The sequence below is a fragment of the Rattus norvegicus genome, chromosome 14 (assembly GCF_021556685.1).
Source record: "Rattus norvegicus strain SHRSP/BbbUtx chromosome 14, alternate assembly SHRSP_T2T, whole genome shotgun sequence".
Taxonomy (NCBI): Eukaryota; Metazoa; Chordata; class Mammalia; order Rodentia; family Muridae; genus Rattus; species Rattus norvegicus.
This window is the reverse complement of record NC_141547.1, coordinates 36443629-36461698: the sequence shown is the minus strand read 5'-3', so window position 1 is coordinate 36461698 and position 18070 is coordinate 36443629. Positions and strand designations below refer to the sequence as shown.

The 18070-nt window shown below is 41.2% G+C and overlaps 1 protein-coding gene across 1 annotated transcript in view; it reads left to right on the top strand.

Moving 5' to 3' along the window:
• Positions 1 to 18070, top strand: part of Gabrb1 (gamma-aminobutyric acid type A receptor subunit beta1) — a 477985-nt gene that overhangs the window by 438664 nt on the left and 21251 nt on the right. Inside the window, 2 exon segments of the mRNA NM_012956.2 lie at positions 16968 to 17105; positions 17225 to 17377. Of these exon segments, the coding sequence (NP_037088.1) occupies positions 16968 to 17105; positions 17225 to 17377 (291 nt within the window).

Below are 18070 nucleotides of genomic sequence, written 5' to 3'. Positions count from 1 at the left end.
CAATTGTTAGGGAACCCACATGGAGACCAAGCTACACATCGACTACAAATGTGTAAGCATGCCTTTGCATGCTCTTTGGTTGGTAGTTTAGTCTCTGTGGGCCCCCATGGGCCCAGGTTAGTTGACGCTGAAGGTCTTCTTGTGGTGTCCTTGACTCCTCCAGCTTGCTCAATTCTATCCCCTACTCTTCTGCAAGACTCTGTGTGCTCCACCTGATGTTTGGCTGTGGGTCTTTACCTCTGTTTTCATCCACTGAATGAAGCCTTTCACCAGATTGTTATAGTAGGCTCCTATCTGCAAGTATAGCAGAGTATCATCAACAGTGTCAGGGCTTGGGTCTCTTACATGGGATGGTTTTCAAGTTAGGCCAGTTTCAAGATGCTTTACAAGTTGGTTGCCCATTCCCTCGATCTCTGCACTATCTTCATCCCTGTGCATTTTGTAGGCAAGACAAAGTTTGGGTGAAGTTTTGTGGGTGAGTTGATGTCCCCCCCTTGTGATTTTAACAAGATCAGAAGTTACTGGCAGAGGTGTCATCCAATTACAGTCACTGCCCAACCCCATCTTATGGCAAGGCCCTCCCACTTTCGTGACACAAATATTAAACATAAAGTTGTCTAAATTTCAAACACAAATTACTCAGAAATTTTTGAAGAAGTGCATGCTTTATTACAGTTAGAATACTATGAAAATAATCTTTTTTGTTTATTTGTTCCCAAAATGTGGCAGAAATCAATAACAAAAGTTAGTAGATTCAGCAGTCACAATTATTGACATCTTTCCCCCAAGCAATATTTTTAAGAAGAAAGTCTCAAGAAGTTGGAATATCCATTAAATGTTTAAATAGTGTTCAAAGACTATTTTGAAAAAAAAAGGACCACAGTTATCTCAGTTATGCTTGTGACTGTTAACACAAGCAGAAAATCGTGAACTGTTTTTGCTCATGCTTCTAAGAATGTGCAGGTTTGCTGCACACCAACCAATCCTCCTACTCTCTGGACATCTACCAGACATTTAACAACTCAATTCATCCAGACACCTACAGCCCAGAGTTGATCAGACTCCACATGCTTTTTTTTTTTTTTTTTTTTTTGGTTCTTTTTTTCGGAGCTGGGGACCGAACCCAGGGCCTTGCGCTTCCTAGGCAAGCGCTCTACCACTGAGCTAAATCCCCAACCCCCAGACTCCACATTCTTAGGAGCTCAGTTCCCTGAAGTTACCGTCTACTTAGATGCCAGTCACAAAGATGGATCCCGCCCACCCACACCAAATCTAACCTGGCACAGCCTTGTGGTTCCCAAAAGGCAAGCGCCCTCAAGATTGTTGACCAAAGCAGTTCATTGAAGTCAGAGAAAACGTTCAGTCTCGATTAGACGGTAATTCTAAAGGGTTCCACTCATGACTGGTCGGATGGAAGCATATGGTAAGGTACGGCAGGGTGAGGATTCAGGGCCTGGATCCTCTTCAGGCTCCCCTTCCCCCAGCACCTTGATGTTTTTGTCAGCCCAGAAGCTCTGTGAACTGCATCAAGTAGGATTTTCAGGAAAGGTGCATTGATTACTAATACAAACTCTACATTACCTTCCCTTTGGTGTTAGACTAAAAATTTCGGGTTTCTAAATGAGGTTTGGTCTTTGCCACCTGCCCTCATCCTGAGGCTACTGATTAGCTTGTGAGAGTCAACTCGTCAGAACAAAAGATGCTCCTGTCACATGTGAAAGTCCGAGAAATTTAGGGACTTGGTGTCAGAAACAGAAGGCAAAGGAATCTGTGTCTTATCATGCCATTAAACACTTGGAAGAACAAGGGAACTTTTTTTTTCCAATACAAACTGTCCTGTCCTTTGTTAATATAACTCAAATGTAGCTGGTAGGGTCTGTTTGTTTTGAAAAAAACAATATTTCCGGAAACAAACAGCTAGACACACATTTGTTAATAGGTTTAGCATTTCCGTGAAATTGTTTTTTACTTCGCCACTGATTTTGACCACAGAGCAACCTTGGTCCTGCTCTTTTGTCAAAAATTTCTATAAAGCATATTCATCTGCAGGACAGAAAACAGCACAGCTCCACTGGCATTTATTAAAGCTGGACATTGGCAGAAGGACTTTTTTTTTATTATAAACCTGTTCTCATACCACATGACTATTGTTGATAATAAGAAAGACATCATTCAATCTTTTTTTTTTTCAGAAGGTAAAAAAAAAATCTAACTTCTGCAGCCATGTAGGCAGACGCAATCAGTTCAGTCTGGACAAGACCGTAGACAGAATCAGTAATCCATTGAGGCAACCTCATTTCTCTAAATAAAAGTCAAAACACATTTGCTCCTATTTGATGAGTATTCAAAGTCAGCAAGCCCAGAAAATGTGATAAACAGAAAAAAGCAGACTTGTCGCTAAAATGATTAGATAAATATTAAATGAATAAATGATAGTGCCACTCACAAATGCCACCTAAAGTTTGATGTCAGCCTCGAGGGATTTTGCCAGAAGAGTGTTGAAGGGCTCACTTCTTGTCTCTGCCAGTCCACATCTCAACCAAGTGAAATTTATGATACATGGCATATTTTCCAAATTTAATGGTAACATGAATCTAAAAAGATCCAAATAAACAAAGAAAAAGCTTCAATGGACTAATATAAGGAGTGAAAATTACTTGGCTAAAGTTAAATGGAGCAATATTAGCTCCCACACTGGTCTCCAAAGTGTGTGGGGGAGGGGAGGACCACTTAGCTATTGAGAAATCTAATTCAGTATCTGCTGAATCGCTAGAAAATAAGTAAGTAGAATTAAAAACAAAGTCTAATCTTCACTAATCAAACACATCAACAATGGCATGGGTTGTGCACAATAGGATAGACCGTTGACTTTTACTGGCACAAGGCAAGAAGGTGATAATGAAGGCCAGCCACGAGTGAACCCCATTGACAGCAGTCATCAATTTCATCTTGAGAAGTTAATGATGGTTAGCCAAGACAGGATAAGCCATCATCAGGATCAGCAGACCCCAAGAAGACATCACAACTCTTATCACTGGCGAAATTACACAGAAATGAAAAACGGTAGGGAATCTTGAATGTTGGTTGCACTGGCAACCCTTGGTGATAAAGTTTTAACCAAGCCATTTAGACATTAGCCAGTGTCCACATTCTACAAGCCCTTTAAGAGTTTTCAATTACTTATTGTAAAATACATTTAAACCTATAATTTTATTACTTTATTTTTACTCTCCTCCTGGTCCACCCTCCCACAGTTCCTCATCCCGTCCTCCCCACCCTGTTTCTAAGAGAATGTTCCATCTCCAGGCCTCCCCACTCCCTGGGGCCTCAAGTCTCTAGAGGGTTAGGTGAGTCTTCTCCCACTGAGGCTGGACCAGACCATAACTGTGTCAGGGACCTCAGACCAGCTACTATATGCTGCCTGGTTGGTGACTTGGTGTCTGAGAGATCTCAGGGGTCCAGGTTAGTTGAGACTGCTGGTCTTCCTAAGGGATCACTCTCCTCCTCAGCTTCTTCCAGCCTTTCCCTAATTCATCCACAGGGGTCCCTGACTTCAGTCCAATTGTTGAGTGTAAGTATTTGCATCTGTCTCAGTCAACTGCTTGTTGGGCCTCTCAGAGGACAGCCATGCTACACTCCTGTCTGTAAGCACCATAGCATCATTAATAGTGTCAGGCTTTGGAGCCTCCCCTTGAGATGGATCCCAAGTTTGGCCTGTCACTGGACCTCCCTTTCCTCAGGCTTTTCTCCATTTTTGTCCCTGCAGTTCTTTTAAACAGGAACAATTCGGGGTCAGAGTTTTTGACTGTGGAATGGCAACTCCATCCCTCCACTTGATGCCATCTTTCTACTAGAGGTGTTCCCTCTCCTCACTGTTGGGCATTTCATCTAAGGTCCTTTGAGTCATAATGTCTCTCACCTCCAGGTTTCTGGTACTTTCTAGAGGGTCCCCACCTCCCACCTCCAAGGTTGCATATTTTCATTCATTCTGCTGGCCCTCGGAGCTTCTCTCCTGTCCCCTCCACCTGCCCCCATACTCGATCATGTCCCCCTTTTCCCCTCCTCCTCCCCTCTCCCACCCCAGTTCCCTCCCTCCCTCTGTCTCCCACGATTGCTTTCTTCTCCCTCCCAAGTGGGATTGTAGCATCCTCACTAGAGCCCTTCTGCTTGTTAACCTTCTTTGAGTTCTGTGAATTGTATCAGTGATCAAGAGTAAAACCTATAATTTAAAAACTAATAATGTTATGTTAACAGACCAGTAAGAGTTCAATAATTTTTATATGTAAGTTCTTCTTCATGTCAGGTGATTCTTAATTCAGTTAATATAATGTCACTGGTATAACATTTGCCTACCATGTTCAAGGCTATAGGTTCAATACTACAAAAAATAAACAAATGGATAAAACAACATAAACAAACAATATCAAGTCTGAAGTATAGTCCTTAAGTGGACATGATCTGAAACAAACACAGTAGAAACTATTGGACAGAAAGGCACGTGGGTTCGAGGAAAAACTAGCACATGGAGAAAATGACAGAAGGGTGCATGAAAGGTCTTTGCAGATAAAGATGCTAGGACAGAGGAGAACTACTGGGATTGTTTCCTACTCACACATAGGTTGGAAAAGGATCAGATGACAGACGATGTCCAGGATAATATATTTTCTTCTTATTAAAGCATATTTTCAGACGACGTATGAAGAGACGACTCAGCCAGTAAAGTGTTTTTTGAATTGGATATTGTATGTATTTACATTTCAAATGTTATCCCCTTTTCAGTTTCCCCTCCAGAACCCCGCTATCCCCCCCCCCGCTTCTATGAGGGCACTCCCCTCCCAACCACCCACTCCCATCTCCCTGCCCTGGCTTCTCCTGCACTGGAGCTTCAAGCCTTCACAGGACCAGGGTCCTCTCCTCCTACTGACGCCCAACAAGGGCATCCTCTGCTACATATGCGGCTGGAGGCATGGTCCTTCCATGTGTAAGCTTTAGTTGGTGGTTTAGTCCCTGGGAGCTCTTGGGGGGCAGGGGTTCTGGATGGTTAATATTGTTGTTCTTCCTATGGGTTGCAAACCCCTTCAGTGCTTTCAATAAAATGTTGGGGGTTTTTGGGGGGTTTTTTTGTTTTTTGTTTTTTGTTTTTTGTTTTTTGTTTTTTTTTTTTTTTTTGCCCAGGCATGGGGACCTGATTTCATTCCCAAATAAAAAGCCAAGTATGATTATTCACACTTGTGATCCCAGCATTGGTAGAGACTGGTAGAACCTTCGGCTTGTTGGCCAATCAACCTAGTCAAATCAGCAATCTATAAGGTCCAATGAGAACCTTGACTCAAAAAATTAAGATTCGCCTTCTGAAAAACACTATGCAAAGTTAACCACTGACTTCCAAACATATGCATATACATGCACATGATATCACACACACACACACACACACACACACACACACACACACACACACACACTAAAATAATTTTTAAAGAACCCATTGTCTAATGATTGCATAAAATTCTAACTAGCTGTCCCAGTGCCTGGACAACTATGGGATGAGTGAACTACAGAACCGAGATGAGCCCCCAAACATTTACTGGATTGTTGCTTAGGCCTTCTATTTAACTGAGATCATTTCTAAACTCTGATTCCTATGGACAATAGTGCCCCAAGAATATCATGGATCTGGAGAAATCATGGATTTGGAAAAGACTTCCAAAGGCTGGCATGCTGATCATGAATGAAATGGGGAGCATTCTCACCTGGTGTAAATAATGCTGAGGGAATCAGGAAGGTTCTCAAGTCTGCACTGCCAGGTCCACTCTGGGTTTCTCGTGTGTAAACAAAATGGCTTCTCACCCAACTGCTAACCAGGAATCCCAGGCTTCTCCAAACCAACTCATATCACATGATCACTTCCAGTTCTTTTGGTCCAAGGCACACCAACGAAATTATCTGTCTTAGACCTATGCGTGCTTTGTGCTTCTATCACAGAGGATGGTGGACTGGATGTTTTCTAAACAACAAAACGTTACTGGTTCACAGCTCTGTTAGTTGATGTAGTCTAAAGTCAAAAGCCCAGTCGCTGGTGAGCATGCTCTTGCTGTACCACCCCTTACTGGAAAAGAGAAGACAAAGCACCACAGGGTGAGAACACAAGAACAAAAGAGCCAGATGAAGTCTGACCACATGCTTCACTAACACCCTTCAGCCCCAGCTCTCCAGAAGCAGAGGCAGGTGAAGCTCTATGGATTTCAGATCAGCCTGGTCAACATAATAAATTCTAGGTCAGCCAGGGCTCCACAATGGGGCTCTCTCTATCTGAGATAGAGGGCAGGAGAGACGGGTAGGGGCAAGTATTTTACAAGGATGCCAGCATCCTGTTAACAATATAACTGCTTTTGCTTATTGAGTTAAAACACCCGCAAAAGTTCTGACCTCCCGAGACTGTTGCTTTGGTAAAAACAATTCCCAACACACGAACCTCGCTGGCACATTGAGAATGTAACAGTATGTATCATTGCCTAGCCTTGAGCTAATCAACAAATGCTGAAAGAATGTATCTTAAGGATTGTCCCAAGTCCATCAAGATCACGGATCTTACTATGCTTCTAAGACCTTCCTCAAAAAGAAATGTTTCCATCTGTCTGCTCATAGATGGAAGTTTAAGTCCCTACGTCATCTAAGAACAATATCTAACCATCCTTATAGTCCTACTGAGGCACAGAGAAGAGTAATTTTTATTTGCAGAGCAGAAAATTCATCCAAAATAAAGTATTTCAAACAGCAGAGAATACTAATATTCAGACACTTTCACACTGAACCAGCTCTGGGTATCTTCATCTAGCTCTGTGTATCTTCATCTATTGATATCAACTTAATTTTATCTGTACTTTCCGCATCACTAAGAAGTCCCCAGGGGCTGAGAGGAAATTCTGAGTGCTTCTCTGTGGTCGTTGCTAGGAAACAACATCCTTGGTATCGGAGTGCCAAGACTGAAACGCTGTGTGAAGTCACCGGTTCATAAAGGAAAACCTTTGGTAAATAGATTGTTTAGGCGTGAGTAAATTGATGTTCTCTCTCTGTGGCGAAATGTTCTTGTGTAACCTTTGAATAATGGTGTGCTCCAAGGCCTCTATTCTTTGCTTGGATCCAGCTGCCATTATCGCTCCCATGAGAGCTCCAGCATCTATATAAATGAGAGTTCGAGTTCTCTTTTCTCCCCCAAATCATATGTAATTATCTCAGTGCCTACAGCACTGTGAGTAATGAGTTTTAGTTAAACAAAGTGAAATGAGCTTGGAAATAAAGACCCAAACCACTGACTCCGTGAGTTGTTGAGTGCAGTGGTTTCTCCTTGTCCACAAGGAGGTATGGTTTAAGAAGTCCAGCAGACAGAGGCCCAACGCACTGCATAGGCCAACCCCATACAGACTGTGCCTTTCCTTCCCATATGTATCTAGGACATGAACTAGACAAAGAACAACAAATAATGAGCACAATAAAATGGAAACAACTTCAGGTACAACATATGCAATGACAACTGTAACAAACTACAATCCGGCCTAAGTGAATATAGTCTCACTGTCAAGAAAGGTCACTTGAACGAGACCCTGCAGTACTAGGCAGTTGATCAGATAACTGACTACCATATAGCAAATGGGTAGGAAGCATAAATGGTTCAGCAAGGATGCGCTGGACCAAGAGGTCTCTGGCACCTTGGATGGGCTAGAGCAGGAGAGCATGGGATTTCATAGCACTGCTAAGAATGATGTGCACGCCTTGTGAAATGTTTATGTTTAGAATTTTCCACTTACTGCTCCCAGACCATGGCTAACTGGGCCACCTAGACTGTGGGAAGGGAATATTACATAGGAGAGAACAAAAGTGAATATTAAAGTCTGCTTTGGGCTGGGGATTTAGCTCAGTGGTAGAGCGTTTACCTAGGAAGCGCAAGGCCCTGGGTTCGATCCCCAGCTCCGAAAAAAAAAAAAAAAGTCTGCTTTGGCTGATGGTCACATTCCAGTTTTATTTAGTGTCGTGCTGAAGTCGGAGCTAACAGAGCTGCCAGTTTGGCTCGCCCACTCCTTCTTCTCTCTCTCTTTTTTTTTTTTATTTTTTATTAACTTGAGTATTTCTTATATACATTTCGAGTGTTATTCCCTTTCCAGGTTTCCGGGCAAACATCCCCCTCCCCCTCCCCTTCATTATGGGTGTTCCCCTCCCAACCCTCCCCCCATTGCCGCCCTCCCCCCATAGACTAGTTCACTGGGGGTTCAGTCTTAGCAGGACCCAGGGCTTCCCCTTCCACTGGTGCTCTTACTAGGATATTCATTGCTACCTATGGGGTCAGAGTCCAGGGTCAGTCCATGTATAGTCTTTAGGTAGTGGCTTAGTCCCTGGAAGCTCTGGTTGCTTGGCATTGTTGTACATATGGGGTCTCGAGCACCTTCAAGCTCTTCCAGTTCTTTCTCTGGTTCCTTCAACAGGGGTCCTATTCTCAGTTCAGTGGTTTGCTGCTGGCATTCGCCTCTGTATTTGCTGTATTCTGGCTGTGTCTCTCAGGAGCGATCTACATCGGGCTCCTGTCGGTCTGCACTTCTTTGCTTCATCCATCTTGTCTAATTGGGTGGCTGTATATGTATGGGCCACATGTGGGGCAGGCTCTGAATGGGTGTTCCTTCAGTCTCTGTTTTAATCTTTGCCTCTCTCTATTCCCTGCCAAGGGTATTCTTTTTCCTCATTTAAAGAAGGAGTGAAGCATTCACATTTTGATCATCCGTCTTGAGTTTTGTTTGTTCTAGGGATCTAGGGTAATTCAAGCATTTGGGCTAATAGCCACTTATCAGTGAGTGCATACCATGTATGTCTTTCTGTGATTGGGTTAGCTCACTCAGGATGATATTTTCCAGTTCCAACCATTTGCCTACGAATTTCATAAACTCGTTGTTTTTGATAGCTGAGTAATATTCCATTGTGTAGATGTACCACATTTTCTGTATCCATTCCTCTGTTGAAGGGCATCTGGGTTCTTTCCATTTTCTGGCTATTATAAATAAGGCTGCGATGAACATAGTGGAGCACGTGTCTCTTTTATATGTTGAGGCATCTTTTGGGTATATGCCCAAGAGAGGTATAGCTGGATCCTCAGGCAGTTCAATGTCCAATTTTCTGAGGAACCTCCAGACTGATTTCCAGAATGGTTGTACCAGTCTGCAATCCCACCAACAATGGAGGAGTGTTCCTCTTTCTCCACATCCTCGCCAGCATCTGCTGTCACCTGAGTTTTTGATCTTAGCCATTCTCACTGGTGTGAGGTGAAATCTCAGGGTTGTTTTGATTTGCATTTCCCTTATGACTAAAGATGTTGAACATTTCTTTAGGTGTTTCTCAGCCATTCGGCATTCCTCAGCTGTGAATTCTTTGTTTAGCTCTGAACCCCATTTTTTAATAGGGTTATTAGTTTCCCTGCGGTCTAATTCTTGAGTTCTTTGTATATTTTGGATATAAGGCCTCTATCTGATGTAGGATTGGTAAAGATCTTTTCCCAATCTGTTGGTTGCCGTTTTGTCCTAACCACAGTGTCCTTTGCCTTACAGAAGCTTTGCAGTTTTATGAGATCCCATTTGTCGATTCTTGATCTTAGAGCATAAGCCATTGGTGTTTTGTTCAGGAAATTTTTTCCAGTGCCTGTGTGTTCCAGATGCTTCCCTAGTTTTTCTTCTATTAGTTTGAGTGTGTCTGGTTTGATGTGGAGGTCCTTGATCCACTTGGACTTAAGCTTTGTACAGGGTGATAAGCATGGATCGATCTGCATTCTTCTACATGTTGACCTCCAGTTGAACCAGCACCATTTGCTGAAAATGCTATCTTTTTTCCATTGGATGGTTTTGGCTCCTTTGTCAAAAATCAAGTGACCATAGGTGTGTGGGTTCATTTCTGGGTCTTCAATTCTATTCCATTGGTCTATCTGTCTGTCTCTGTACCAATACCATGCAGTTTTTATCACTATTGCTCTGTAATACTGCTTGAGTTCAGGGATAGTGATTCCCCCTGAAGTCCTTTTATTGTTGAGGATAGCTTTAGCTATCCTGGGTTTTTTGTTATTCCAGATGAATTTGCAAATTGTTCTGTCTAACTCTTTGAAGAATTGGATTGGTATTTTGATGGGGATTGCATTGAATCTGTAGATTGCTTTTGGTAAAATGGCCATTTTTACTATATTAATCCTGCCAATCCATGAGCATGGGAGATCTTTCCATCTTCTGAGGTCTTCTTCAATTTCTTTCCTCAGTGTCTTGAAGTTCTTATTGTACAGATCTTTTACTTGCTTGGTTAAAGTCACACCGAGGTACTTTATATTATTTGGGTCTATTATGAAGGGTGTCGTTTCCCTAATTTCTTTCTCGGCTTGTTTCTCTTTTGTATAGAGGAAGGCAACTGATTTATTTGAGTTAATTTTATACCCAGCCACTTTGCTGAAGTTGTTTATCAGCTTTAGTAGTTCTCTGGTGGAACTTTTGGGATCACTTAAATATACTATCATGTCATCTGCAAATAGTGATATTTTGACCTCTTCTTTTCCGATCTGTATCCCCTTGATCTCCTTTTGTTGTCTGATTGCTCTGGCTAGAACTTCAAGAACTATATTGAATAAGTAGGGAGAAAGTGGGCAGCCTTGTCTAGTCCCTGATTTTAGTGGGATTGCTTCAAGTTTCTCTCCATTTAGTTTAATGTTAGCAACTGCTTTGCTGTATATGGCTTTTACTATGTTTAGGTATGGGCCTTGAATTCCTATTCTTTCCAGGACTTTTATCATGAAGGGGTGTTGAATTTTGTCAAATGCTTTCTCAGCATCTAATGAAATAATCATGTGGTTCTGTTCTTTCAGTTTGTTTATATAATGGATCACGTTGATGGTTTTCCGTATATTAAACCATCCCTGCATGCCTGGGATGAAGGCTACTTGATCATGGTGGATGATTGTTTTGATGTGCTCTTGAATTCGGTTTGCCAGAATTTTATTGAGTATTTTTGCGTCGATATTCATAAGGGAAATTGGTCTGAAGATCTCTTTCTTTGTTGTGTCTTTGTGTGGTTTAGGTATAAGAGTGGTTTAGGTATAATTGTGGCTTCGTAGAAGGAATTCGGTAGTGCTCCATCTGTTTCAATTTTGTGGAATAGTTTGGATAATATTGGTATGAGGTCTTCTATGAAGGTTTGATAGAATTCTGCACTAAACCCGTCTGGACCTGGGCTCTTTTTGGTTGGAAGACCTTTAATGACTGCTTCTATTTCCTTAGGAGTTATGGGGTTGTTTAACTGGTTTATCTGTTCCTGATTTAACTTCGATACCTGGTATCTGTCTAGGAAATTGTCCATTTCCTGAAGATTTTCAAATTTTGTTGAATATAGGTTTTTATAGTAAGATCTGATGATTTTTTGAATTTCCTCTGAATCTGTAGTTATGTCTCCCTTTTCATTTCTGATTTTGTTAATTTGGACGCACTCTCTGTGTCCTCTCGTTAGTCTGGCTAAGGGTTTATCTATCTTGTTGATTTTCTCAAAGAACCAACTTTTGGTTCTGTTGATTCTTTCTATGGTCCTTTTTGTTTCTACTTGGTTGATTTCAGCTCTGAGTTTGATTATTTCCTGCCTTCTACTCCTCCTGGGTGTATTTGCTTCTTTTTGTTCTAGAGCTTTTAGGTGTGCTGTCAAGCTGCTGACATATGCTCTTTCCTGTTTCTTTCTGCAGGCACTCAGCGCTATGAGTTTTCCTCTTAGCACAGCTTTCATTGTGTCTCATAAGTTTTGGTATGTTGTACCTTCATTTTCATTAAATTCTAAAAAGTCTTTAATTTCTTTCTTTATTTCTTCCTTGACCAGGTTATCATTGAGTAGAGCATTGTTCAATTTCCACGTATATGTGGGCATTCTTCCCTTATTGTTATTGAAGACCAGTTTTAGGCCGTGGTGGTCCGATAGCACGCATGGGATTATTTCTATCTTTCTGTACCTGTTGAGGCCCGTTTTTTGACCAATTATATGGTCAGTTTTGGAGAAAGTACCATGAGGAGCTGAGAAGAAGGTATATCCTTTTGCTTTAGGATAGAATGTTCTATAAATATCCGTTAAGTCCATTTGGCTCATGACTTCTCTTAGTCTGTCGACATCACTGTTTAATTTCTGTTTCCATGATCTGTCCATTGATGAGAGTGGTGTGTTGAAATCTCCCACTATTATTGTGTGAGGTGCAATGTGTGTTTTGAGCTTTAGTAAGGTTTCTTTTATGTATGTAGGTGCCCTTGTATTTGGGGCATAGATATTTAGGATTCAGAGTTCATCTTGGTGGATTTTTCCTTTGATGAATATGAAGTGTCCTTCCTTATCTTTTTTGATGACTTTTAGTTGGAAATTGATTTTATTTGATATTAGAATGGCTACTCCAGCTTGCTTCTTCTGACCATTTGCTTGGAAAGTTGTTTTCCAGCCTTTCACTCTGAGGTAGTGTCTGTCTTTGTCTCTGAGGTGTGTTTCCTGTAGGCAGCAGAGTGCAGGGTCCTCGTTGCGTATCCAGTTTGTTAATCTATGTCTTTTTATTGGGGAGTTGAGGCCATTGATATTGAGAGATATTAAGGAATAGTGATTATTGCTTCCCTTTATATTCATATTTGGATGTGAGGTTATGTTTGTGTGCTTTCATTCTCTTTGTTTTGTTGCCAAGACGATTAGTTTCTTGCTTCTTCTAGGGTATAGCTTGCCTCCTTATGTTGGGCTTTACCATTTATTATCCTTTGTAGTGCTGGATTTGTAGAAAGATATTGTGTAAATTTGGTTTTGTCATGGAATATCTTGGTTTCTCCATCAATGTTAATTGAGAGTTTTGCTGGATACAGTAACCTGGGCTGGCATTTGTGTTCTCTTAGGGTCTGTATGACATCAATCCAGGATCTTCTGGCCTTCATAGTTTCTGGCAAGAAGTCTGGTGTGATTCTGATAGGTCTCCCTTTATATGTTACTTGACCTTTTTCCCTTACTGCTTTTAATATTCTTTCTTTATTTTGTGCGTTTGGTGTTTTGACAATTATGTGACGGGAGGTGTTTCTTTTCTGGTCCAATCTATTTGGAGTTCTGTAGGCTTCTTGTATGTCTATGGGTATCTCTTTTTTTAGGTTAGGGAAGTTTTCTTCTATGATTTTGTTGAAGATGTTTACTGGTCCTTTGAGCTTGGAGTCTTCACTCTCTTCTATACCTATTATCCTTAGGTTTGATCTTCTCATTGAGTCCTGGATTTCCTGTATGTTTTGGACCAGTAGCTTTTTCCGCTTTACATTATCTTTGACAGTTGAGTCAATGATTTCTATGGAATCTTCTGCTCCTGAGATTCTCTCTTCCATCTCTTGTATTCTGTTGGTGAAGCTTGTATCTACAGCTCCTTGTCTCTTCTTTTGGTTTTCTATATCCAGGGTTGTTTCCATGTGTTCTTTCTTGATTGCTTCTATTTCCATTTTTAATTCCTTCAACTGTTTGATTGTGTTTTCCTGGAATTCTTCCAGGGTTTTTTGTGTCTCCTCTCTATGGGCTTCTACTTGTTTATTTATGTTTTCCTGGAATTCTTTCAGGGATTTTTGTGTCTCCTCTCTATGGGCTTCTACTTGTTTATTTATGTTTTCCTGGAATTCTTTCAGGGATTTTTGCGATTCTTTCAGGCATTTTTGCGATTCCTCTCTGTAGGCTTCTACTTGTTCTCTAAGGGAGTTCTTCATGTCTTTCTTGAAGTCCTCCAGCATCATGATCAAATATGATTTTGAAAATAGATCTTGCTTTTCTGGTGTGTTTGGATATTCCATGTTTGTTTTGATGGGAGAATTGGGCTCCGATGGTGCCATGTAGTCTTGGTTTCTGTTGCTTGGGTTCCTGCGCTTGCCTCTCGCCATCAGATTATCTCTAGTGTTACTTTGTTCTGCTATTTCTGACAGTGGCTAGACTGTCCTATAAGCCTGTGTGTCAGGAGTGCTGTAGACCTGTTTTCCTCTCTTTCAGTCAGTTATGGGGACAGAGTGTTCTGCTTTCGGGCGTGTAGTTTTTCCTCTCTACAGGTCTTCAGCTGTTCCTGTGGGCCTGTGTCTTGAGTTCACCAGGCAGCTTTCTTGCAGCAGAAAATTTGGTCTTACCTGTGGTCCCGAGGCTCAGGTTCGCTCGTGGGGTGCTGCCCAGGGGCTCTCTGCAGCGGCAGCAACCAGGAAGACCTGTGCCGCCCCTTCCGGGAGCTTCAGTGCACCAGGGTTCCAGATGGTCTTTGGCTTTTTCCTCTGGCGTCCGAGATGTGTGTGCAGGGAGCAGTCTCTTCTGGTTTCCCAGGCTTGTCTGCCTCTCTGAAGGTTTAGCTCTCCCTCCCATGGGATTTGGGTGCAGAGAACTGTTTATCCGGTCTGTTTCTTTCAGGTTCCGGCGGTGTCTCAGGCAGGGGTCCTGCCGCTCCTGGGCCCTCCCCCACGGGAGCCCAGAGGCCTTATACAGTTTCCTCTTGGGCCAGGGATGTGGGCAGGGGTGAGCAGAGTTGGTGGTCTCTTCCGCTCTGCAGCCTCAGGAGTGCCCACCTGACCAGGCGGTTGGGTCTCTCTCTCACCGGGTCTGGGAGCAGAGAGCTGCTGCGGGCCGGGATCCGCGGGTGTGGGACTTCCTCCTTCTTCTCTCTTAACCCAAACTACAAAACTCTCTGTGACTCTCACAACTCGAACTCATGCTTGAATTTTTGCCCTAGATTCTGACAACTGAAACAGTAGCTGGAGGTTGAAATCTATCACCTCGTTAGTTTAGCAAGCCTAGAGCAAGCCAGAAGCTTTTATATTCCTGCATGTGGAGATTATCTCTGTGTTTATCTGTTCATCTCTCTGTATGTCTGCCCATCCATCCATCACTTATCTATCTATTCCTCCATCCATCTACCGTGCATCTATTAAGCCATTCATCATTTGTCTATCTCTCCATCAATCACCAAACTATCTACTCATTATCCATCAGCTATCTATCCATTCATCACCCATCTACAGTCCATCCATCCTATATCTATCCATCCATACATAAGCCATCTATCTATCCATCACCAATCAACCTATCCATCTATCACCTATCTATCCTTCTGTCTATCACTGTCTATCTATCTATCACTTAAATACCTATCACCTATCTATCCATCCATCGCTCGTATATCCATTTATCCATCCACCCATCACATATTTATTATTCCAGTCATCTATAAACCATCTATTATTCTATCCATCCATCACACATCTATTAATCTGTCCAACACACACACACACACATATATATACATATATATATATCACATGTACATATTACATATATACATATATATGGATATATATAGACATGGATATATCCATCAGCCATCTATCTATGTACATATCTTCTGTAGAGCTGTTCATGGATTCCGGTCAGATATTCAAAACAATGTTAAGCATTAGTGTCATATATTTGTACCCAAGTTTAACATAAATCTCCAATATATCAGTTACTCCCAAGTAGCCCAACAGATTCTTAGAAACAATGTTTACATAGAACAGTAAATAAATGGTACATGAATTATTTCATATGGATATTACTCTTGGAGAAAAGAAAAAAGTTTTAATGGGTGATGGCTTAATGAGAAATTAAATACATTATAATATGTTGCGATAAATTAGGGGTATCAAATATAAAACAGCTATTGTTCAATAAATTCAGGGATCAGAATTTTTGTAAATGTTTTTGAATTTTAATTATTTTAAGGAGTAAAACCAAAACAGCTTTTTCCTCAGGCACACATACCCACAAAAGAGGAACCAAGACAAAGACTAAAATTTACCTCGTGCTTGAACTGGTAAACTGGTGCAGTTCTTTGTCACCTAAATTCCCCTCCCAAATCTTAAGCTTTCTCTGTAAATATCTTGGAAAGATGCAACTGCTTTAATCAGAAGTAGACCAGCATAATGCATACTATAAAGTGTTCATAAGGTTATCTTTGAAACAAGTGTCAGTAACTCTAAGAAAAAATAATGCTTTTTTAAATTCGAGGTGAGTATAAAACAAAAAGGGAAACACCAGCTGTGTGTCTAACTGGGTTGAAGTTGATTTTAAATGCGCCAGATTATTTTTTAGAATTTTAAAACATATCCAAGCATTATTCTTGTTATACAATTTACACTTCTACACCACCATGACTCAGCTAAGCCACTGACAAATGGGGACAGACCAGAAGGAAAAGGACAGGCCGTGAATATAAGACCTTCCATGTCAAAGCCCAGGGCTGTCGTCAATCTTCTCTGAGTTCTGTTGACATCAAAGTCCACCCTTACAAATCCAAAGAGATCAATAATTCATAAAGCACCTAGTATAATCAAGAATGTAAATAATTCCTAAGATTTTACCTGTGTGTTATGTATAACAGTAGTAGTAGTAGCTATTATGGAAGGATCCAAGCCGAGTTACTTTTCTAAACAGAACATGTTTCTTTGTAAATGCCTGGATCATTTATTAAAGATTTGAATCTTTTGCTATATTCTATTTCATTATCCCTAAGGCTCTCCTTTTAATAACCGTGCTTATCATTTGATTCTGTTTTTGTTCTTAGATAACACACAATCCAAACCCACTTCCAGAGCCCTGAAATGCAGCCACCCCTTGCTTGAAGAGAAAAGCACCCATCTGTAGATACAATAAAAACAAATTTGTAGCCGTGGTTCAGGGTGGCAAAGGGCTTGGGAGCTTATGCTCGCTAAAGCCAGATGCATCTCGTCCTCAGTGTAGCCACTCCTAACCCATAGAAATGGCATCCATATGACATCTATCTCCGGTCAAAGGTCAAAATGATTTTTTGGCCTTAATGTGCTCTGGATCTTTCCTCTGGGTGGACAACTGTCTTCAGAATAGCCCAACGGTGCTTTTTATGACTGCGCTGTGCTTCTTCACTTCAGATGGCTATACCACCGATGACATCGAATTTTACTGGAATGGAGGAGAGGGAGCAGTAACTGGGGTCAATAAAATTGAGCTTCCCCAATTTTCAATTGTCGACTACAAGATGGTGTCCAAGAAGGTGGAATTCACAACAGGTGAAGAAGTTTCCTCCCTAATAATCCATGCATTATAAAAGAGAGATGGTGATTCTAATCAAATCTCTCTCTCTCTCTCTCTCTCTCTCTCTCTCTCTCTCTCTCTCTCTCTCTCTCAGGGGCATATCCACGACTATCACTAAGTTTTCGTCTAAAGAGAAACATCGGTTACTTCATTTTGCAGACCTACATGCCCTCCACACTGATTACAATTCTGTCCTGGGTGTCGTTTTGGATCAACTATGATGCATCTGCAGCCAGAGTCGCCCTAGGTAATGCAGTCCCTCTTTTTCTTGGCCAGTAAATCAGCCCTTCGGACAAAGTGTTAATATTCAGGATCAAAAGCAAGACCTCTCATGTAGCAAGTAAAGGAATTAGGCTGCAATGGGATACTTAAAAATAAAATATCCAAAATGAAGTGTAAGAATGCAATATCTCTTAGCACTTGACAAAAAAAAAAGTGGAATATGTTTCCCATCGTATGAGTGTTTTGTAGATTATTTGATAGAATCTCATTACATTGTATTTTTCCCCAAATCTATGATGACTTCCTCTTTGTTCCCTGCTTCGGAGTGTGGAAACACTTGTAACTCATTATTTTAAAATAAACGTGGAGAACGCTAGAACTCGTGATTGTTCGCAAGCTACATCAATTGTCGAGAAATACTACCCTTTGATTAACTGAAGTTAAAACACATCAAACTGCGTCTCTCCTTCAAATAGAGCTCATTATGTTCAATAAGGCGCAAACAATTCATCAGCTATATTAATGATCTGTGATCAAGACAGAATAAAAAATGCTCTCCCATTTGTTGGAACAAAATTCAGAATTAATCTTACCTTGGTTGAATAATTACTGAAAACTGGAAGGCTATATCTGTGAGTGTAAATGGTTCTTTGGGAGGCTACAATGTGTAAAATATGTCTGATGATTTATCCGTGTGCAGTTCTGCTTCATTACTTAA